The 24,017-nt window shown below is 38.4% G+C and overlaps 2 protein-coding genes across 14 annotated transcripts in view; one reads left to right on the top strand and one right to left on the bottom strand.

The window, feature by feature from the left end:
• The window catches only part of LOC111254786 (uncharacterized), a 35,572-nt gene that overhangs the window by 3,869 nt on the left and 7,686 nt on the right, over window positions 1-24,017 (bottom strand). The window lies entirely within an intron of this gene.
• Window positions 1-24,017, top strand: LOC111254329 (glutaminyl-peptide cyclotransferase-like). 12 transcript variants are annotated; one of them, XM_086976275.1, is made up of 9 exons: window positions 2-168; window positions 3,813-3,995; window positions 4,759-4,800; window positions 15,020-15,190; window positions 18,933-19,091; window positions 20,335-20,439; window positions 20,635-20,901; window positions 21,196-21,331; window positions 21,961-24,017. In XM_086976275.1, exons 1-9 carry the CDS (start codon window positions 76-78, stop codon window positions 22,104-22,106), a joined length of 1,302 nt encoding a protein of 433 aa, XP_086832401.1. In that variant the 5' UTR covers window positions 2-75; the 3' UTR covers window positions 22,107-24,017. The 12 variants fall into 12 exon arrangements, with proteins under 12 accessions (XP_086832399.1, XP_086832401.1, XP_086832400.1 ...); XM_086976274.1 differs by lacking the exon at window positions 4,759-4,800 and adding an exon at window positions 9,314-9,364; XM_086976277.1 differs by having other exon boundaries at window positions 3-168; window positions 15,035-15,190.

A 24,017-nucleotide genomic window follows, 5' to 3' on the forward strand; every position in this document is an offset into this window, starting at 1 on the left:
CGGACCTCATGAGCGTATTATGTTTTGAGAAAATCGGCAGAGTTTCACTGGTGGCCGTGGCAAGTCGCTGTCCCCATGAGGACTATTGAGAGTGGCGTGAGGCTGTTTCTGTTACTGGTTCTTGTAGGGCCGTTTTCAGCTGATGGCTTAAGTTGGCACGACATTCGGGTGAGTTTCTGGTAGAAATAGTACTTTGACGACCGTTCACATATGCTTGATTGTTGTTGTTCGAATGAATGCACTGGAGTGCCACAGTAGCGCCGAAATAACACAAATTTTCCACGTACTATGTGTTATTTTTCCACCAGAACATCCAAAGTTGGTATTTTTAAGGGCGGACACTCCTGGGACAAGATGAACAGACGTTTTAGGAAGAAATCACCTTCAGGAATTTCTAACAGCTGATATAGCCTTGCGCGGTGTGACTAGATTTGCGGCGAATTTAAAAACTATTAGATGTGCTTGTATAAAAAGTGTAGTCGATTTTTGGTTAAGGAAGCTTGTTTTTCCTATATACTTTTTTGTGCAAACGTGATCCTAAAATAAAATAGGGAAAGTATTTGATAAAGACAGCTTTGCTTTCAGCTTGATTTTGTTAGCACGCGTGTGGATAAGATTTTATTCAAAGTAATACAATTCTTATATAATGTTCACTCTAAAGGTCAGTGTTTTTCATTTAGAGGTTTACATCTAGAGATAGTAGAAAGTCATGGCATACAGCTTTTAATTGTAGTAGGTAATTTCTAAACAAATACACTACTTTCGGATAGAGATCATCGTTTTGCTCATTTATATATTTAATTGCATGGCACATATATGTATAGTTAATATATTTGTAGGTAATAATCAAGCTAAGTCAAAACTGTCGACATCTATACTCTATGACTGTATTTGTAAATTAAATAATACATTTACATTACGCATAAAACTACGATTAGCCAATAAGTGGTTTCTTAAAGATTTTGCGAAACTTGAAAACTTCAATTTAAAGCTTGTTAAATATGACATCTTCTGTCAGTTATCGTTCTACTAATTTACTTTTCCCGTTTTGCCAGAACTTTATAAGCTTGGCTTTAAAAACTATGTAGCCTAGCCAGTTCTTAAATTGTTATGTTCTGTCACGAATTTCGTCTGCCAGTGATCAGAAAAATTATTATCAGTCGTGCCGAAGTCTAGAGAATATAACTGTACAAGCAGCGATGACACCATAAGGCGGGTACAGGAAAAGAAACTTGAAGACAGTTCTTGATTAGCTTGCCTTCCATGTATGCGAATGTCAAACATGTTGTTCAACTTCTTGAAATATTTAACAACCGTGCTTGTCTATGCTAAAACTGATGACTGTTTTACTCGTGTGAGCCGTACTCAAAGAATGTATAATAATAATAATATATCATCTTGTAGTTAGGACGAAAATTATAGGGCTTATCTTATTAATTATAGGTACTAAGTACAAACTGGTTTCAAAGTAACTTAGAAATACACAAATTAGCGCTTGATGTCTTGCTTCGTCGTTATGCGCGGACAATTTAAGTACATTTGATGACAGATTTCTTTTCACACTTAACGGTATTCGCTCATTTACGACAATCAAATGGAGGATGTCTGCATTGCATGCCTTTAATGAAGTCGGAAGTGATTTGTTTCTCGGTACGTGTGTGAATTAACGTATTTTGACTATTTAGAGCACTGTTGCATAAAATTTTGTGCTATCGTACTCTAGTCCTTAATAGCAGCTATGTATGGTGGCGATGGCTTCGCTAAATAAAAAAAGAACAGTATCTGCTTGCCGGGTCTACAAAGTCGTTCGTTTGAGTTTTCCAACGCGCAGATGTCCGCTCCGTACATGTGCTGAAGGAGAAGCTATTAATAACTGCAATAAAGTAGACTTCCTCAAGTAAATATATTTTCCCATTAGTGGCACGTACATGCGATAATGTTGTACAGTAGCCATATGCGGCACTATAAACTACGCCTGCATATATCTAGACATATTCAATAGGCCGTAGAAAGGATCCATAAATTTGATAGTAAGCTAGTTAGCTTCTGACAGATGTATTTTTATTGTTTACACTGAGTGCTACAATTAGCGTATTCATAACATTAGTATCACCTAACTTATGACGAATAACAATAAGTCTGGACATGGTCCTTTAAGTGCTCTATATGGTCCGAATACTTCCAGCACATATTTATAGGTCCATTCACCTAAGAGTTACCTGTGTTTAAGCGAGGCTTTCTGTGGCTTTAGCGCATGTACAAGTGTCCTATTGCCAGTTCATTTGACAACGGTGATGCTACATGGGCCCAAATTTACTTGACGTTATCGATGGACATAACCGGTGCTACAGAAAAAAATCTATTAGTATACTTTATAGTATATATACTATAAAGACTTTTTTATTACGTGGCCGAAACCGACTTACAAATTTTTATATTAAAAAAATATCAGTTGGAGACACTTATGTCGCTGGCTTCTACAGTTCCACAAGTTGAAGTTGTGTAATCTGAAGGCGGGGCTATATAAACCACTGATAATCTCGCGCGCGTTCATTTAATAAAACTAAAAAAACGTTTGGTTTTCAAAAAAAAAAAACTGTGCTTATGACTCGAGAAGCCCGTACTGGCAAGTTAAGCAGGTTAACGATTATGGTTTGTTCATTTTATGTCCAAAATAAAATTGCTGGGCAGTATGAAGCCGTTTCTTCATTTGCAGATAAACTTTGTTTGAGCACCGAGAGGGCGTAATAATAATGGGTTCACCGCTCTTACGGTCGCACTAAAGCCTATATGACTATCGTGGTTGAGCATTGTTCTGATCTAAATAATTAATGTCAATTGTGCATTTTCCACAGTATTGTTTTTTCCTAACGATGTATTATGCCAGTCGAGCAATTTTTCAAACTTTTCTATAAAAGCAGCCATATGTGACACGTTGTTACAACAACCTGTGCTACCACAAGTGCGTTTGACAGAGTGAAACTGACAGGTATACACATATACGCGTTCTTACAATTAAATAGAGTAGTATTTTAAGGCTACCTAATTATCTTTATGTTAGCTCTATACATTTAGTTTCGATGGTGAATTGCATCACGTTTCTGACCTACGTACATCTGAAAATTCTGGAAGTATAACAATAGAAATATTTCAAATAGACGTCTTTTTGCTATGAAAAAAACAGAATGGCTCATACAGTCCTTGTCCTATATAATCCCACCTTCTTTTTTATGGGAAAACTGGCCATAGAATGCCCAGGGACGATTTTTCATCTCTACTGTATTTTATCACAACTTCTTCAGCGGCCTTACGGTGTAGCGTTTATGGAATAGTAACCGTCAATATACAGAACAAGAAAACGATGAGATATTACAGTTCTTCATATTAAAAGAGATTGTAGTCTAGTTTGTTTTAATCTTATGAGGGACTGTAATCTAGTTTCGTTATGTAATCCCTGTTACGATTATTGCATGTGTCTCTTCACTGATTTATTTTTATTTCGACTTATTCTTCGTAAATTCGTTGACTATGCTTTAGGTAATGAAAAAACAATACATGATTTGATTAGCTTGATGTATGGCGCGCATTGAAAACATTAACAACTAAATCAGACTTATGAATGCACAGCTCTGAAGTTGGATGTTTCAGAGGTTAGTTTTTTGCGGTGTTTGATCTAAACCAGATGCGCTCTAAGTGAACGAACACTTAAATTCGTAATAGCTTAATTCTCTTATGAATCATTATACTAATATTAGTATATATGAGTTATTATATGATTCCTAGCATGTTTCATAACTAAATAACCGTTTCAGTCTCATGGGCGTGTCTCGCTAGCTGTGACAACTGCGGTTACTGCACTGGGGGCATATTATTTGACCTCCCGTCCGAACATCTTTGTGCTGCAGGGAAATCAGGACCAGACGGTCGAACCACAACCTACGGCTGTTGAACAGCAGGCTGATAATGAGGATCCGAATGTGTCAGACATTACTAGCGTATGTTAACTGTGTGTGTGTGGGGTGTCATATGAATATGTGATTTGAGCGGGGCTAGCTTTATGGAGTTGCTTTTAGTTTGTGGCTTTACGATTGTTACTGGTAAACTGAGAAATGTACTTCTCTTTAAAATGTCTCTCAGTCGTCGAATAAGGTAACGAGTGTATACAAATTGATGATGTTATTATCTATTGACATTGAATTAAAAATGATATTTTTATCTATAAATATGTAAATACTTTCATTATCGTGCTCGTACGAAAAATTCTTTTCGGGACATGGCAGCTTTTTAAGTATTTCAGATCAATCAGTAAAACCTTTGCTACATCTAAAAAGTCTTTAATTTATCAATATCTCATTAAATTGGTCTTTATTTTAAGGATGTTCGTACTTTATAGTTGACTCTGGCGTGAATTTTTGGGAGTTTACATGGTCTTCGTCGCTTTCTTACGCGTATTCTTTTCATTTGTCTAACTACTTTTTTGGCGTACGTTTACCGGTTTGTCTCCCCTTCGTCTGCTTGACCAATTGTGTCTTCCAATAGCTTCGTGAACATCGCATTCCACTTCGCTTTTCTGTCGAAAGCTGCGGTATCGTAACCTTCAGCGAATTCTTGAAATCTTTTTTAAACGTCCCATACCCCACAACTCGATTGATAGTGTTAATGCTACATTACGCTAAAGAGGCGAAAACATCGTTACAGATCTAAATTTGGAAGGTCCCTGTTCCAATAAAATGCTGTCCTTTTTTCTACTTTTATTAGTACGTGTACAACAATCACCAACGACGAGCCAAAATAATTAAGGTATACAAAAAGCTTACGTAAGAGAGGTGTTTTCATCTGCATCCCACCGGATATTAGGGCGTTTGTGTAAACACAGGAGTACGCACATACACGCAACTAAAGCTATCTACTGCTGCTGCATACATTCGATGGCTTCATTCAGATGCTCATTCATTCATCTGCATCGGCTGTAGGAAAACGAAAGGGCTACCCTTTTTAGGGATCCAGCTTCTTATTATAGATGTAATCTCTAACTTACCTCCCAAAACCAGATATTACGGCCCAAATCACTTTCAATGTGTAATTGTTTGCTTGTATTCTCTGTTCAAACGAGCCTAAGCATAAAAAATCGCATGCTACAGCTGCTGATCTAAAAATACGAGAAAATTCATCATACATATTAGGATTTTGGTAAAATACCTAAATCGTCAACTAAAGAATACTTTTTGCTAGTAGCTGGTACTACAACGAAGTTATTTTCTTTTTCGATTGCCTAGCAACTATCCGATAACCATATAGGTTTTGATTGTCCTATTCCAGTCGTATGTAAATGCTTAGTACACAGACCCTGCCTAATACTCGAGGACGCGTAGCATCGTCTTCACAGAAGTACGGTTTCAACCTTAACGCATCTTATTTTATTGAGACAATACGTGCTTTCACGTAGAGACAACAGCGAGTTCCCTAAATCATGTACATGCTGTGGTCAGAAAAGCGAAGGTCCGAAGCATAGCAACACTGATTGAACGAGAAGACAGGGGCCTAACGTAAACGCAGGTTATCTATAACCAAAGGAACAGTTCTCTTGACGTTTCTATACATCTAACGTGATGAGTCGTGTCTGTGGCGCACACCTCATCCAGAAAAAATTGCCTAGAATGTCTGCTAGAGTATTATTAAGGTTGGGATGAGAGGACCTAGACCCGTACTCGGACAGATGATGGATAAGCAGCAGCATTTGCCAAATCCTGTTTGTCCCTGTGTATGCTATTGCGTTTATGCTCCTCCTGTAACTGGGTCTGTTTAACACATGCACATTCGGCTGTTTGCACTGAGTCGCAGTGTAATGTCTCGCTTTATTCCACACTAGACTTTCCCAAATGCATGAGCACACGTATACTTTACTAGATTGTGTAATGCTTGTAGATACCGTATTGTGCAATGAAAACGTACCAATTATCGTAATGATAACATCCTGAGTAAAGCATTCGTTTAATAAATTCAAGTTTAGCAAGGATTTCATTTCTTTAAATAGAACAGTGTATGCTATACACGAAAGAGCGAAAAGGTAAAACTGTCAAGTTCTTTTCGACTGAACGTTGTGACTCTTGGCCGATTACCTTTCGCGTGTTAAGGAAAGCAGGGAGCTTGGCTTATTCAAAAAAGACTAGTACGTCTTCGTTCATACTGCACAGACTGACTGTGGCAAACAAATAGCAGAGTATCTCGACTGGCATGAGTCAATTTGTGCGTTGTCCATCGTAGGCTCATTTCGTAAATTATTCGTCGTAATCTTTCTGACTCTAAACTGAACTGAGAATTCGGCGGCCCACTAAACCAATCCGACTCCGGCTTGTCCCGTAGACCAAGTAAAAGCTTTTCAATATCTCGTTTGATTTACGTTTTATGACTAAATTTAGACGCGAACTATGAAGTGAAGCTATGCATTTTACAAATAAATACCTCTCAAATATACCTCGAGATATACGACAAGATTTAAATTTGCTTCGTCAGGCCTTCTTATGAGATTCGGTGTTAATGCACACGCACGTTCCATGTAAATACGGCTATCGAGCCAGTAAAATATTTGACTCGAGGTAGCTGGCTTATGATTCTTGCCTTCATTTTGACAAAAAAACGAACGGTCAGGGCTTCCGTCTGACTAAAGACTACTCAAGTCGTACCAAGAGATTTCAGTGCAAAATTTCTCGTTCAGGCGGGATAACGATCATCAGCTAGTCTAACCGACTACAGTAATCGTCTGAACCTGAAATGCACCGACATTTGAGATACCATAGTCGAACTATTCCCTTCAATCCTGTGCTAAGACTGAAGGGAATACTTCGACTGGGGGGCTTCAGACCAGCCATATTTGTGCTTAGCGCGGCACTTGCACTAAATAATGGCGTAGTGTCAAATCAGAACCCACGGCAGAACATAAACTAACAGAAACTTTCAGAAAATCATGTGAGAATTAGAGCCATAATGCATAGGACATTTAGGCTTGCAACTTCAACTTGACCTTTCACAACAAGTTCAAGTACGTGCTACCACTTAAGGTTCAGTAAGAATAAGCGAAAGGCTACGCGGACAAATAGTCCGCTGAAGTAAATTAATTACAAGGCTGTTTGTGATTGAGATCGTTCTGAACCTAACAAGTTTGTCAGACCGTGCGATTAGGTAGCACGAGGCGTCCTTTTCTTGCATTGTGAAGCATCCTCTAAGGGCTGCCTATTGCAGTAATCGACGCAGTCTGATCATTTTTGCGACGATTTTGCGCATTTTTAGATTACCCAGAAGAAAACAATCTCTCTCTATCTGTATGCCAGTGTAAAAAACCCTAGTTAGACAGAAACCAGAAAAGGCGTCACTTCGTTTGACCCTAACAGATATGTAAATACGTTGCGGCGGTTCACCTGAGTGAAGTAAACAAACGTCATACTAACAACTAATCATGCTAAGGTGCCATTGCCATATGCCCGCCTCGAACCAATTTTAAAACTGCTCTGTACATGATAACGAACTGTCGTGACTGCTTCGGTGGGCAGTTTCTTTCTTCATCGATGGACAGTCAATACGGTTACACCTGGCTTGCCTTGGTTCAATTGTTCCTGGGTTTTCAAGGTGCCGTTTACTGAACTAAGTTGAAGTTTACTGAACAACTTTGTTTTACTAAAGCAAAGTTGACACTATGTATTCAAATATTGCAAAATGAACTACGATATCCAACAAGTGGGAGAATAATCATGCTACCAACGTATTGTCATCGAGACTATCGTCGAGACTATGCATAGATACCCTTAGAGATTAGAAAAATATCTGCTCACTAAACTTTGCGCAAAGATCGAATATTATTTGCTATTTTTAACACATAATTTGTTTTGTCGCTGTTATTGAATGTCGGGTCGGACACCTAAATCACCGCTTAATATGCGATAGCTATACGGGACCAGCCTTGTTTGCCCGATAAAATTCTCACGAGCAGGTTGACCTTGAACTGCTTTAATTTAATTTCACGGATGTGTGGTAGATCCGGTCATTGAAGGTATTCATAACTTTTTGCAGTATTAAAATTGTCACAAATCCAGCATAGATGATTGCTCTGAACCGTTACTTTAGGGAGCTTTGACCGCAGATACATTTATACCCAGGTTATATAATACGAAACCCTTTATGCGTATTTTTATAAATTTTTTTTCTCTTTTTTTTAAATTTTGACTAGTGCCATGTTAAATTTGAATGTCCTTCCTTAAAGAACTACTTTTCCTCACAGCACTTTTCATCAACTTTTAACACTCAACTTACCCTAGCCGTCATTTTTTTCGTTAGCAAAACTTTATAGAAGTGGAATATTTATAAGTTATCATGTCGCTATCAAATTTTAGACGTCAAAACGAGACGGAGAATCTAGGTGTACTTATAAAACCAATATTTTTTTCAAGGACAAGTCTTTTCTATTGGGTACGGTCAATATATAAAAACTGCCTGAAGATTTAGCGCTAAAATTAATTACAACAGATGGGCTTGCTGTATATTATGATTGTTAGCAATTGCAGTGATACCGTAATGCTTAATACCAAATGTGCTTTCGGCCACCTTCATCGAAGGCGACTACTTTGTATTGTCCAGCTAACATTTTTTACTCCGTGTTAAAATAATAACTTCATTTTATTCTTAACAGAATATCATTTTTCACTTTTTATATTTCTAACTAACTTGTGTGTAGCGTAGGATCGCAAACTTTGCGAAACTCCTTAACGGCCATTTTAATCCCAGTGATTTTTATTAGTATTAAACGTTTTGCATTTCACGTAAGATTGTCGCCCAAGACTACATCTCCTTTTCTTCCGTCCATGTCTTTTGTAGCCCAGAAAGTAGGTTAAAAAAGGGTTTGCTCATTCTGCTGTGGAATTTTTATCATTTAAGGAGTATCTGCTGTGTGGGTTAAAACCTTTTTCAAGCTAACAGTGTGCTACTGAATAGATGAAGGGACAGTGCCCTATAATTGTTATTCTGCTCATTGTTTGTGCGAACTACGTGAAAACAAGCAAAAAGGGTTAGGCAAACACCTTTTCGAGACACTGTATACATAATAGAGCAGGACTGAAAGCAGCGATCTTGGCTTCGACATTTTAAGCCAATTATTCTAACAGGTGTCTATGCCATTATTTCTACTATAAAGTGCATAATTCTTGCACACATTGTATAATTTCGTCTGATCCTCTGCCATAGTTCCATTTTTCCAACCGCTCGCTGACCTGTTGTATCTTTTTTTCCTCCTTCGATTTCGCTTTGCATTTTTCGTTCGTGGCAGTCTCGCATCAGCTGTCGTCTGAGGCCCTGTCTTTCGTTGACTATACGACGAGTGAGTGGTTTCATCCGTTACGCCATAACCGACTATCCCCGGTTGTATTCGTCGTAAGCTGCAATAATGTGTGTGTGTCTATTGTGGCAATTGTCCGTGTTATCCGCGTGTATATGTTTAACGAAATTGCAGAAGTTTGTTGTCGCTCAAGCTTGCTTCGATACTTAATTTATTTTTATCCTCTCTGTCATAGCCGCCTAACCGTGATCAAAGTGTTGTTTACCTTTTCCAGTTGCTAAGATTGTCTCTTGCCTTCTATCGCATATACATCTGTGATATGTGTGCTCATATTTCCGTTGCCAAACAAGCAATGTCAGCTACTTAGTTAGCGAACGAAGTCAATGTGTTAAATTTTGTACTCATTTATGGAAATACGTGCGGCTTTTTTAGGTTGAAAGATTTGATGAAGCTTTCTATAACATTAGACGTTTATTTTCCTGTGTAAAAAAGTTATAAAACGAGCAATCTTTAGGCCTCCTTACGTGACAGTGGGTAAGTGATTGATTACATGATTAACGAAGTACCATTCTAACATGACAAATTCTGAGTGATACAAACCTAACCCACTGGGCTGTCTTTGGGAGTGCTTAGCAGATCACCTTTTCTAATTGTGCGCGGCAGTACGTTATTTTAATTTTATGCGGTTTATTCATCACATTGATAGACGTATATATTTAGCATTGTTTTTTTTCAGTGTGGAGTGGGATAACATAACATCAAATATAGTCTTTCATATGCCCTTCTTCTTAGGAGACCGTGAGGTTGGAGTGGTTAACGCACATGTCTTTGAGCGTTTTGCCATGATAACTCTAAGCAAACAAGCATGTGGCCATCACTGGTCAAAATATCAGCGTTCAAACAAAAAGGGTTATCACAAGAGAAATACAAACAGCAGATATGCTACTTGTATATCATGCCATGTCATAGGCTGGAGAAACTATAGAGTAATACGGTCCCCGGCATAGACATTCTAATGGGGGCAGGCCCTTGATGCTTACGTAAGAAGTGATTATGGGTACTTGTTTTAATTTTGTTACAATGTTTTGTTAGAAGCTCCTGTTCTTAAAAACTTTGGTAATCTTCGATTCAAACTTGATATTTATAATCTGATTTTTACTATTGTTAAGAAGCATCTTTATAGGTGTTTATTTACCATTCTCTTGCGATAAATATTGTTTATTCAATGAAATCTATGTTTGCATTATATACATTACCAGTCACTCTCGATAGTAATTAACAGCACCTAAAAGTACATAGGCTAAATTTCAGAGCAGATAAAAGGTTAAAAACATAGCATAATATTGTAACCCTTAATCTTTGGAATGTAATTTTGGCACTTTCTTGAAGTCTTGCATTGCCGTTAAACAGTTACACCGTGTACTGCCGACGCCTATGCCATATGCCTACGAGTCTTTTCGGTTATAAATTTATGTAGAAGAAAGGTCAGTTTCCATTGTTTGGCCAATCTCATAACGAAATCCGTCTTTCGAATTTATTTCAATAGGCTTTTTTTTTTTTAAAAACAGTAAGGTACCTTAAAATGCAACCTCGGTTTAATTCGTTGGCGGGTTGCAGAACTTGATGTGCGACTCGTTCTTTGAAGGTTCCTACTTATAAGCACTGTCCCTATTCAAGTAGTATGCAACGAGGATAGAGGCCCATTCATTTAGAGCAGCTATAAATGATAGTGCCAAATTTCTTTACAAACGCCAGCTAGAAATCAGTTTTTTTTTTTTAGTATCCATGCTACCGATATAACTGTAACAAATAACTTGTTAGTTGGACGTTTCCACTTGGGGAATGTAAAAGATTCGTTGCTAATGGCGTAAACTTGGGCTTTTTAAGCACTTAAAATGAGAAATATATCAATATTAACGTTTAATGGACACTTGGACTAGCCAGCTTCAAACGCTTGCTTAGCAGAGTGGCTGAGTAAAAACTATAGGTTACTATTTGCTGTACCAAAGAAACAGGAATAGTATACTGAACTGAATGATGTCATTCTAAAAAAACTTGCAGGGTCGCGTCTAATATTTGTGCTTATCTCCACTTCATCTCTACGATCATGTAACTTTTCTATGTGATTTATGCTATACCAGCGTTAACTTTTTCTTTCACTTAAGCGGCTAATTATATTAGCCGCTTCTTAATATATATTCGAATATTAATATATTCGATACAAGCGTTACTTAAGCGGGATAATTCTGCACTTCCGTTTCATGCTCATGTTAGCTTTATAATTGAATCGAGTGTCGTTTTTAAACTCAGTGGTTTTTGCCCGTATCCACTGTGCATAGTCAGACGCATAGCGGAACTCCATTGCTCTGATATGCTAATTTTTACGTAAATGAAGGCTTTTTCATTTGTCAGTTCAGTCAGTCGGTGTAATATGCGTTTCTCCGATAGCAGTGTCTTTCCACTTTCGTCCTGAACAGTCAAAGTGATTTCTGGTGGTATTGAAATAAAAAATAGTATCAAACTAACTACTTTTGTGACTTTAGTAGATAATGATAACCCGATGTAAACAACTGAATAGATCGATGGGCACCAACTACCTTTTTGAACAATCTAAAAAAACATGAGTGGCATATGGCAGGTGACTTTTCCCTTTATCGAAAAGAACCTTCATATTCGACAACAAATGTATGCGTATAATGGTAAACCAGTTACCACAGGCACGTTATAGACTAGGTGGCCCAGAATTTCGTACAGTTTTATACGAACCATTAGATTAAACCATACGTTTCGAGTGTCCGAACTCGATGTGCTCTTCACATTGCTTAGTCGTGCATTTTGCGTTACTGCTACTACTTAACTCGAACGCAGACACTCATCAACACTGACTTTAGTCGGCCAGAGCTGCTAACATTGGCCAGTGGATCCATACTACATCAACAGTGTCATGAATGTAGCGTGTTATTGATGGTCATTACGGGGCAAGCCGCTGCGGATCAATCTAGGCAAAATGCCACCTCCTCTACAGTGTGAATCGACTGCTCTGAACACTCGTCGAAGAAGTCCTTAACGCATCCCAATCACCTTCTATTTGGCATCCGTTTCTTTTTAGTTGAGCCTTGTCTCGACGAAAAAAAACCATGGGCTTGATGCGTAGCTTAATAAATTCACTATAAAGCCGTACCTTCTTCCTATGTGACAAGGTCTCACTGTCAATGGGCCGAAGCGGGTTAGCCGACATAAGCCACTAGCTATTACAAGCGTTACCATCGCAGTCTCTGGTGTAGCTACTGTGTCAGCTTCTTGTCCTATATGACGAAATTTACGCCGGATGCAACGAGTAGACGTCATGCAGTAGTAAGAGTAGACGGGTTGTACGTGTGTGCAAGCACGCCTGTGCATTTTGCTATAAATGTGTGTCTACGCAGAGGTGATAGCAGTGACGGTGGTGATGGTCAGGTTATGTGGCATTTCCCCATTTGCTCCTGGCCCACGCCAACGATATATCGTCCTTAGTGCGCGCACCGATTTGGCCGTCGTAACATGTTAGACCTCCGCCTGACGTTCTTGATCCTGACTTGTGATAAACCCAACTGATCCCCCACGCTGATCAAATGGGAGAGGTAAACATACTGTAGGTAAAGGTCAGGGTAGGAAGACAACAGGCGGATGAAATAGATCGCGAACACGACGCACTTATTTTTATTAATCATAAATGTATCCGTTGTATATATAATGCTGCCACGATGCGTATTAGTTAATCTTCAAACGATTCATTCCACTCTTTTCCTTTGATGTCTATATATATATATATATATATGCATATGCATATATATATATATATATATATATATATATATATATGCGCATATCGTTACGATTATCAAAATTTTGAATTACGGGGAACGACGATCGATAAAACTAGCATTACTGAATAACTCAAATATCATATTATCGACATATATATAAACGTGTTAACACCTGTAAGAAATGAGTTTATCATATAAAGGCTTTAAGGTAAAAAATGAACTTTATCTCGTTCTAGAACGCCTTCACAATCTCTCGAGTACAATCTATCTTCCGTGCAAAAACTACGCTGCCTGTAACACCTTGTGGTCGTTACTGTGTTGCTCGAGCAAAATGTTTCATAATCATTTTAGCTGAGATAATCGAAAACATGGCCCTGTCGTCTTTATCAATGCATCGGAGTACAGCCTGTGCCGCACGAAGACTGCCATGTTGTATAATTAGTCACCCGTCAGCGTGCTTGCCACGATTGAAGTGAGTCGAAAGAACTGTTTAGGTACAGAATAATGCTACGAGCAAAAAAAAAATGATGCTAAAGCTGAATAGATAAAAATGAATTTTTCCGCTAATTACGCACAAAGACTCTGGGGTTCTCAGCGCAAAGCAATAGAAGAATCATCAGTTATTTATGCAAGCTCGTACAGAAGCTACCGAACGACCGCAAAGGGGGGAAATCTTCGGATCCAGTGTTTAAAATTAGTTGAAATGATTTTGAACGCGACTTCATGACCTGTGAGAGGACGTATTCTACAGTTGCTATATATATGTATATATGTATATATATGTATATATATATATATATATATATATATATACATACATATAGCAACTGTACAAACACTACCAACATAGAAGTATTATATGGATCAATATGAGCCTTGTGGCATTTTACTAGATCATTATTAACTGCGAAACCCTATTCCGCGTTAAAGCAGAGTTTTAAGCCTTGGAACTGCGTCTTGGTTTTGGTGATCACCAATCGCCATTGAACAGTTTCAGCATGTCGAGGTAAAGTTAACTTGATGTTAGCAACGGTGCTAAAAAAATATTTCATGGTTATACGATTGAAAAAACATGAAATATGGAAATTCCCAGAAAATCTTTGACTATTCTAGCTATTTGCTATATCCTCCTATGGGTGCATTCTCTTGGTTCGCTCAATAACGTGAAATTTTGCTGAATAATGTGCGTCATATTGCGAATTTCAATAGAAATGCATTTTTATTAAACAAGAATGCCATCGGAAAAGCCCTTGTGCATGTTCTCACTTACATAGCTCCAGTCGAAGATCAAACGTCTTTTTATTTGTCAGTGTCGCTTTAGCTGTAGGCTACAGGCAATTATGATAAATATGACGCGAATACGGTTTGCCTTCAGAAGACTCGATACATATCCGTGTTCACCGCAGGGAAACTTTCGGAGGTACGGGTTTTGTAACAATGTTAGAGACGCTAATGCTCCGTAATTTTATCTTTGAACACATAACCTGAACACACAAATAACTCGATTCCTCTAACAGAAATTATTTTCAACATACGTGTTATTATACATATATAAAGTCAAGTAATGGAATATTTGGCTTTGCTTTCATAGAAGGATATCCGTCATCTATAATAACAAGTTTTATTAGTTTTTATTGTACGAAGTAGGTATATACTGCACGCTCTTTGCTTACCCACGTAACCGGCACCGGTGCTTTCAGTTACCTGCATCTGTTGCTTTTGGGTTTATTATTGGGTTTATGATGGCTATCGACATGCTCGCCTATATGTGTGTCGATCGTTGCGTGTGTCTTTATAGTGGTTGTTGTTCGCTTGCGTTTACGGCGGGTTGGGGCTGCATGGTGTTTCAATTGTCGACAATTTCTCGTGTTTATTATGGCTCATACTGAAGTCACACGCTCTGCAGTGGCCTCGCCGACCGAGTGCTCTCTCTGATGACAGCTTGGCAAGGATCGCCGCGAGAATGGTGGCACCAGAGATCCAGGGCGACTTCAACCGAACGCTGGACAACGTTTGCGTGGAGCGTCAACCCGGTACCCCATCGCATTCGAAAGTGCGACAGGCAAGTAGCAACATAATAGATATTTGAATTATACAATTTACTCAGACTATCTGTGCCTAGCTAGTTTAATTTATACCAGCTGCAGGACGACAGGGTTAAATCTTGACAATCTCTTCTGCTATGTTTCCAAGGCTGCGTCTAAACAAGGCCAATTATTTTCACGTGCTAAAGGTATTATGCTTGACGGTCATATTTATATAATGTAATCTACATTCATCATGGTTACGTTTTCAATTGGGAACTTGAAGCACTCACTAGTCATTTCCAGAATAATGCTTCTTTAGCTCGCAAATGGGTTTCTATTAGTAACCGTGTGCCAAACGATATTGCCATACAAAGTCGCTAAAATATAGCTCGAGTAAAAAACTCAACAGAAATAATAATTTTCGTTTGATAACAGGCTGAAGGTGTGAAGAATACATAAGTCTGAAGCGGCCAATAAATCCAGAGGGCGCTAATAAATACTAACTGCCAAAGTTGATCATGATGACATAATTGGCAATAGATACATTCCGTTTGAGATTTGCTGTTAATTTGTCCATAAAAAGTTCAATACCGTCAGAAATATCTTTCCAGGATACTTTGAATCCAAATGCTATTGAAAATATTTCTGTTTGCTTTATGGAAATCTTTTTCAGGTTTTCTTTTTAGAAGCCGCACATGAATTGTTGGTTTTATGTAAAAAACGAAATGCTTCAACTTGGCAGGGGTTTATTTATTATTGGCTGTTCTACGCTCAAATTTCAGTGACGATAAACTGCTTCCCATTATGGTTGCAAGCTAATTTATATGTTCTTTGGGTCAAGACAGTCGTGATGTCAAACTGTTGGTAACTTGCTGGAAAAAAACCCCGAATGTAAGCGTAACCCTATAAGTCCTAAATGCTAGACACTTCCTAAGCAATACGAAAGCGGTAAATATTCCCAAGAAGGCAAACAAAACCTGGCAATAACTCGTCAAGATACTACTATCCAGATTTTTGGATGGGATCATCCACTTTTGTGTAAGATATCTACGACATGCTTAAAATTTATTCTTAATTCGCTCATAAACATTAACCTAAACGTTAGCCTAGGCTGTATGAGGTCAACTTGGGCAAAAAATATGTATTAGACTGTTTGTTCAACATTTTCTCCTAGTGCAACGCTTTAACCGAATCACCTCTGGTCCTGCACTAGGGGAGACCTTTTTTAGGACTACAGATCAGTTCATACATTATTAACGAGGCTAAGCCGAATGAATTGTTGCAAACGCTGAAATATTCGTGGTATGGAAACGTTTCAATGATGTGCAATAAGACTGGACTCGAGTAACTCGATAACAGGAAGCAGAAATTCTAGAAAAGCAAAAAGTTCAAAGATATCAGAAGTTAAAGATAAGCTTATTTCTATAAATCTCCTTTGTTAGATATGTTATTTTTGAGAAGAACTACTATTTTTAGCTAAATATCTCTGCTCACCGTTTTTTGACCAAATCTCATGACAACTATATGTGATAACGTATAGTACGTACATTGAACGTGTAATTATCGCCTCGTTTCAGATACGTACCAATAACATGTGACTCAAATTCTAAATTGAAGTCTTTGCTCATTATATTGGGTTAGATTATAGCTCTTAACAGAATATAAAAAGTATGCTTGCTTTACAGCTGTGCTTCTAGTCTGAACTTGATCACATTTGAAGTTCAGCATTTGTAGTAGTTGCATTTTCTTAGGAGTTAATTTTTAGATATTTTCTGACCAGTCTTTTGTAACGTCCGGGCTCTACGAAAATTAGCTAGTAAGGCCTTGGATATTCTGTCTTAATTTCGATGCAGAAACCGAATTATTGCTGCTCTTGTCTTACGCAATCTGGTCCTTGGTTTAAATCGTACAGTTGATCCTGTGGCGTGTACATAGACCCTACACATGCAGTGCATGATTATTTTATAGGTGGATGAGAGAGCCTTTCAACTGTTAGGTTGTGTAGTGCCCAAAAATACGCTTGCGTGATCCAAAATGACGAACAAAGCAGATAATTTTTTATAATATTTATATAATCTCGCTCAGCATCTCGAAGCTTCAAATTCGTGCACGATTATATTGGAAGTTATCATAACTTACAATTTACGCATTGACTTCAATCGGGTCGTAGAATGTAATGGACTAATAAAATCTAAATACATTTGAATTTTTTGCACAGGACTATCATTGACCGTTATCGATATTTCCAGTAAATATTTATCGACGCAGGCGCGGTAATGAGAAATTTACGCTTGTCGATTCATTGTTATTTGTCTTTATACACAGCCAAATCTAGCTTCGAGTTTGTGGAGTAGTTTCTCGACGAAATTTTGTACGGGCATTTTATTTACACAAGCTCATCTACGCTTAACCCGAGTTGATCTCAAAGCGTTGGCACCGCTAAACGATGGCAAACTGTTGATCATTGCGATCTATTTTGCAGAAACGTAGAGTTCATTTCAGAGTTTTGCAGGGGTTGACGGTGCTAAGAATGTCGATCGTTTTGTTGTTATCTACTTTAGCCACTTCCCGAGAACACAATGATAAAGTAGAAAAGTAAGCAGAGTTGCCACAATGTTAAACCGTTACCAGCATGTTTGCAGCACACAGAGTAGATTGTTGATCCACCGCACTAGACCATAGAGTCTAACTATTATAACTACCAAATCTATTTCTGCCAACTTTCGGACCTCCTAGCTTCGAAGTTATGCGAGACGTCTGTTCTTTCTCACGTAATTGTTACATGGCGTAGGCGGGTAGCCTCGTTTAGGATAATGCATTTGCCGTGTATGTCGTATCCTGTGTGCCAGAGCGATGATTGTTGTATAGAGAGCCAAACGAAGGTTGTGGCGTTCTGCTGTTGCTGTGAGTAGATAAATGGGAGCGCAGTGTACGTCATGTGAACGTACGCATGCGCTTACGTAATCCTCGTACGAACATTAGAACGAAACGAATGTGTTGTGCGCTTTCAAAAAAAGAATAATAATAAATAAAATAAAAAATAATTTCATGAACAGTTGGAAAGGCTAGTCCTGAATAGCGGGTAAACCACAGCTTGTAAGTATACATTTGCTCCATATGTACACCCTAAATATAGTCAACGTTTTTAGTGTTTTCAGGACAATTCTCCCGATATGAACCATACAGATCTATGATTTGAAACGCATTTAACACTATAGATAATTGCCAAGTGTTTATGTTGACATAGATGAAGTACCAATTACTTAGGCTGCGTTTCATGTATTGGTCCCGCCATGTTATAGTGCATATGAACTGTTCCTTCATAACGAACATCGCCCAAGAATGCTTACAGCTGACCTGAGCTTCTGATTTGAAACATTCTCATGCTTTTCTTTTGATTGACTTTGTGCGTTTTCCATAATAGTCATTTAAGGCCATAAGCCTTTTTTGAGCTAGCAGTGCTTTGTGCCGTTCTCCGTTTGAACTCTTGTGTAATCTACCAAGTATAAAGAAGGTATGCATGTAATTGTTTTCCGAGTTATTGATTGTAAGCGTGGTAACTGACAGCGTGGTATCAACAACAACACACGTCGTACTCGGTGATTATCTTCACTAACTAGGAGACACGATAGGGCGGTATCGTCCTCCGACTAGTAATACTCAGGGCGGTCATTAGACGGCTGTTTTTCATTATGAAATATGTCGTTATATTTATTGTTCGATGCTGTTTGTATTTGTTTTGTGTATTCCTTGCTCGCGGATAATACCGGGCGCCAGTTTATCGTTTCCGAACTGCGCGCTCTGAAATGGAAAGTCACTGAATATCCGTTCAGTGACATGACGCCTCATGGACGAAAACCGTTTACCAACGTCGTCGCTACACTTGACACCGTTGCATGTCACCGGTTGGTACTTGCTTGCCACTACGATTCAAAGGTATGCTCTGCTCGAAAAAAAGTAACCAATTAAAAGTTAGTGCAGAAGTTCTTAGTTTTATGTTGTATCGTAATTGACTCTTTTATACTGATCGCAGGGAAGCCAAGAAACGCTAAGGATTGGCGGTACCTACTTAGTATCGGGGTTTCAAGATAAAACGTTACGAAAATACTCTGTAATTTGCTCAAACTTCGATATATAGTCTTACTCATAGTTTTGTTAACATCCGGGATCAATGGCTGTTGTCGCTCGATCTATTTGGTAATGAGGAGCGCCACACATACATATATATCGCCCATCTACCATGTATATTCATTTTTGTCTCGTACACGATGCACACTACGACCACATAACCCAAAAGCTACCCAAGAATTACGCGTTACTTTTCCTATAGCACAGTCCACCTTCCACGCGAACTCTTGTGTAGCAGTTCAATTACCATGAAGCATTTTCCCTTGTTACAGCTACATTCGTTACCCTCTTGCAGTTTTTTCGTTGCATTTTTCTCAGCCAAGGTTGTGGTAACTTGTCCAAATCAATCAAGCAGCTCTGTCCTAGACCGCTTCATCCTCTTCTGTGTACTGTTGTGTTCGGCCCATATTGAACGGTTCTGTCATTGATTGCCACTGACAACGCTGAATTTAGCCAGCAGCGACACTAACTCCATCTGCTGGCATCGTTGTGCAGTATAGAAGCGGTTCGTTCGAATCACTTTAACCATTGACGGATAGCTACCTGTGATGTATTCATATAACTAGTATAAAACATGACAGTCATTGTGCGGCATAGGCTATACTCTGATGCATACAGAATGATGTACTCTTATGACGATACGGCCATGTTTCCGATTATCGTAACTAAAATGATTATGATGACGATGATCTAAACATTTTGTTCGAGCAACGCAGTAATGGCCACAAGGTGTTACAAGCAGCGTAGTTTCTGTACAGAAGATAGATTGGACTCAGGAGATTGTGAAGGCGTTTAGAATGGGATAGAAGCATAAATCTTTCTCTTTCTGACGGCACATAGGAGCATTGTCATTATGTTATTATGTTGACAATGAAGCAAAACAAAATGGTTAGTGTTTTAATGGATCATCCTAGAGCTTTTAGGTACAAAATGCATTTCTTGATAACGTTATCGTGGGCTGATGCTGAACTGTGCAAATGCCTTCATCTTTATAAAACGTTTCCATTCGGAACAATGAACTTCCACTTACTCTCTTGTAATTGTTAAGCAGGTGATGAAGAACTTTGTCGCTGCTGTAGATAGCGCTGTACCCTGCAGTCAAATAATCAACATAGTCAAGGCACTCGACCCTGAATTGAAATTGCATCGAGACAGAGTAAGTTGGAAAAAATTGTTCTAATTATGATATATTAACGTCAAAAACGTGTATACTATAAGGGCGCCATAAGGACGTATTCTGATCGGCGCATTCTTCAGTATAAGAGGATAAGCACGAACAGGAGGGGGGGACCTTCACGAAGCACGGCTTTCTAGGTCTTAATCGAAATCTGAATCGATGCACCAATTGCAGAAAACTGGTCTGACCCTTCAACTAATATTCTTCGATGGCGAAGAGGCATACGAACAGTGGAGTTCTACTGACTCGCTCTACGGCTCCCGGCAGCTGTCACACCAAATGCACCAAACCAGATTTCTTTACGCAGCTAAAAATCGCTGTGAACCCGCGGCGAGGAGGAACATCGTTAGCGAACTCGACCGCATTGAAGTGTTTGTGTTACTTGACCTTCTTGGCGGGAAAAATCCAAGCTTCCACAGCTTTTTCGCTGACACTAAGGAGGTACGTAGATGGCTAGCTTGCGGGCTGTCCGTCTGACTTCACGTGAAAATACGCAACCTGTAGGTTTATCCGTGACAATGCAGTCCACGTTAAAACGACGATTCTCTTTTTATTCGTTTTCTTAAAATCAGGCAATATTAAAACAAGAAGGCAATTCTGGTGGTCGTTGTATGCTTGTTATATGTTTATTATCTACTCATTGATTCATATGAATTGGTGTTGGTTAGTTGTTATTTAGTGTTAGGCGTAAGTGGTAACCTTTGGTCTTCCACTAAAACATGCTCTGGTCCACAGCTCTTCGACCAAATGACTGATATTGAGCAACGTCTAAATAACCTTGGGCTAATGGAAGGTGGACGTACTAAGTACTTTACTGGCAAAAGCACATTTGGTGCTATCGAGGACGATCATATACCATTCATGCGCAAAGGTATCTGCGTTCCGTTTTTCATTTCGAAAATAGCCACAAAGTTCGATTTGCTAATATTTGTATTTGTGGATCTTAATCAGGAAGGAACAACCTACGGGTTTGACTGCCCTATTTTTGCTTACTTACTCTATTTTACTGATTTCATAATAATAATAATAATAGTAATAATAATTTCACTGGTCGATGCAAAAAAAGCTAGAAGAGTTTTAGCGCCCGGTTCGCCTTAAATGTTCACAGTTAACCGTAATGCCAATACGCGCTTACTTTACGTACTATTTGAACGTGATGGTCTTTGCAGGTTTTATCTTATGGAAACTGTAATCGAATTGCATTCGACCACAGTATGTTCAAATACTTCGGCCATGACTGAAACCCGTGTGTCGAACGTTTAATTAGTGGAAAATACGATGTTTCTCTACTTCGTTTTCCTGACTAGACGAAAATCAAAATGGCTTCACTTGTTAATTCAAATTAATTAAAAAATTATTTCAAAACCAGCTGTCCAAAATTGTGTCCCTACCGTTGAATATGTTCAAGATAAATGATCGATTTCAATTTCTATGGATTTATGTATGGTTAATTACTATCGTTTCTTTTTTGTTTTCCTCGTGTCCGCTCTGCTGGACCAGATGTTCCCATCGTCCACATCATCCCACATCCGTTTCCGCGCGTCTGGCATAAGTCCTCGGACAATAAAAAAAATCTTGACTGGCCAACGATCTGGAACCTCAACAAAATTTTCGCAGCGTTCCTTGCCTGGTACATGGAGTTATAGGACACTCATAACAATAGCGCCGTTGCCGAGCAATTTCTTCAAGTCCTAGCAGATTTTATACTGGACTTCCCCATGAGCGATAAAGATAACTTTGAAGGCCAGTAATCCATAGGGAGTGTGGTCACGACTATGAGACTAAGCTACGTAGAATTTGGTCTTGGTAACTTATACTTCATTAATAATTGGGGCATGTCATGGTGATGAAGAAAGCAACGGCGGTAAAGAATAGTATGAACGCTATCTGTAAAAAAACAATAGCTATCTGACAGCGTCATGTGAATGTTACGTACTAAGGGCTTTCTGAAGGAGGAATTTTATAATGTTTGCTTGTCGATACATAACGCTCACCTATAGCATTGGATTTTCATTTACACTGCAAAGAGAAAGATAATTTTTGATCCTTTCCGACCGCTGAGGACGTTGCAAACGATGTTTGAATGTGCAATTAACGAGGGATAGTAGAGTAGTTTTCATATTTATCATGGTCACTTGTTACAACCGTTTTTTTTTTAATTGTTATATTAAAACTAATCTGTATTATTTATCTGGGTGATAATTAGATGTCAGGTATATATACACATATTTCAAATAAAACATTGCCTTTGTCGTTCGTATGGGGATGGTTGCACTATTTGTTCTCAGTTTCCCTTCCAGATGCTTATCTGGTTCCTGAAGATCCATATACTGTAAAGTTAGTATTTATTACTTGTGAGGCGTGTTTTCTTTATTTGTCCACATACATTAAAAAATTATGTGCACATACGCTTTTAAATGTTTTTCCAATTGACCTAACCTCCAAAATAAGGGAAAATTGATACTTGCAGAATGTTCGAAAATAGGACGTTCACGTGCAAAAAACATATGGTGATTTTCTGTTCGATTAAAAGCTGTTCTGGCTTTTAGAAGAAAAAAATGTTCTGGCGGCCACGTAAAAAAGATGCTAAGCAAAATGCCACAAACTGCCTTTTCCGGAATAAGATCCCTTGTTAAAGCCGAAAGAACTTAGACTATTCATCATTATTCACTTGCAAAATGCATTAATTTCTTTTTGACGGCTTATTTGTGATAATTCAATATTATTAATATTGGAAATGGTTCAAACGTGTACACGAAGTATAAAATACAACTACAATTCTGTGAAATGCAGCACGGGTGCACACATGACAACGGCTGTTTTCAGATTTGGTAGAATCGTATTAAGAGGACAACAGTGATTTTCCTTGACGAAATTTATCAAAACATATGCACTGCAGACAACGTGGACCTATGCGTCAGAGTCGGTCCTGAATAGAAAATGACACTTCTCATTTGTCTGTTTGCTACAATTTTTTTTACGTTGCGCGGTAAACAAACAGGATGTAATCTGAGCAAAAAAAAAAGACAAACACAATCTTATGAGAAAAAAAGCAGAAAATGTATAGGTATGTATTGTTGTTATCATTACCGCGATTATTTATAATCACGTCACTCGTTTTACGTGCATTATGCAGCAAAATACAGAACGAGCTCGTTCTTATTAGCGGCTTCCGTTCAGGTAAAATGGCTGGCTTGACAAATTTAACTGTATATAATTCGAATGATGACTAAACGCTGGTGGAACGTATATGTGAAACAAGATAAAAATGGGAAGATGATGTAAATTTGATGTACCTACATCTTGGCCCACACGGGTGCACCCCGCCCGAAAACCGTCCTCGTGTGATAATATACTACCCTATTTTTCTTTTGTATTTATTATTGTATTATTACATATATAGAAGTAAGGTGTTAAGACGACTAGGTTGATAATCGACGATTTGATGCCCAAGCAGATAAAAGAAGTATGCAAGTATTCCATGTAAGCAGATAGATATTTTCAAGAGGATTTGTGAATAAAAGACATTATATGTAAATAAAGCGACTAGAACATGA

The sequence above is a fragment of the Varroa destructor genome, unplaced genomic scaffold, assembly GCF_002443255.2.
Source record: "Varroa destructor unplaced genomic scaffold, Vdes_3.0 BEIS01000007.1, whole genome shotgun sequence".
NCBI lineage: Eukaryota > Metazoa > Arthropoda > Arachnida > Mesostigmata > Varroidae > Varroa > Varroa destructor.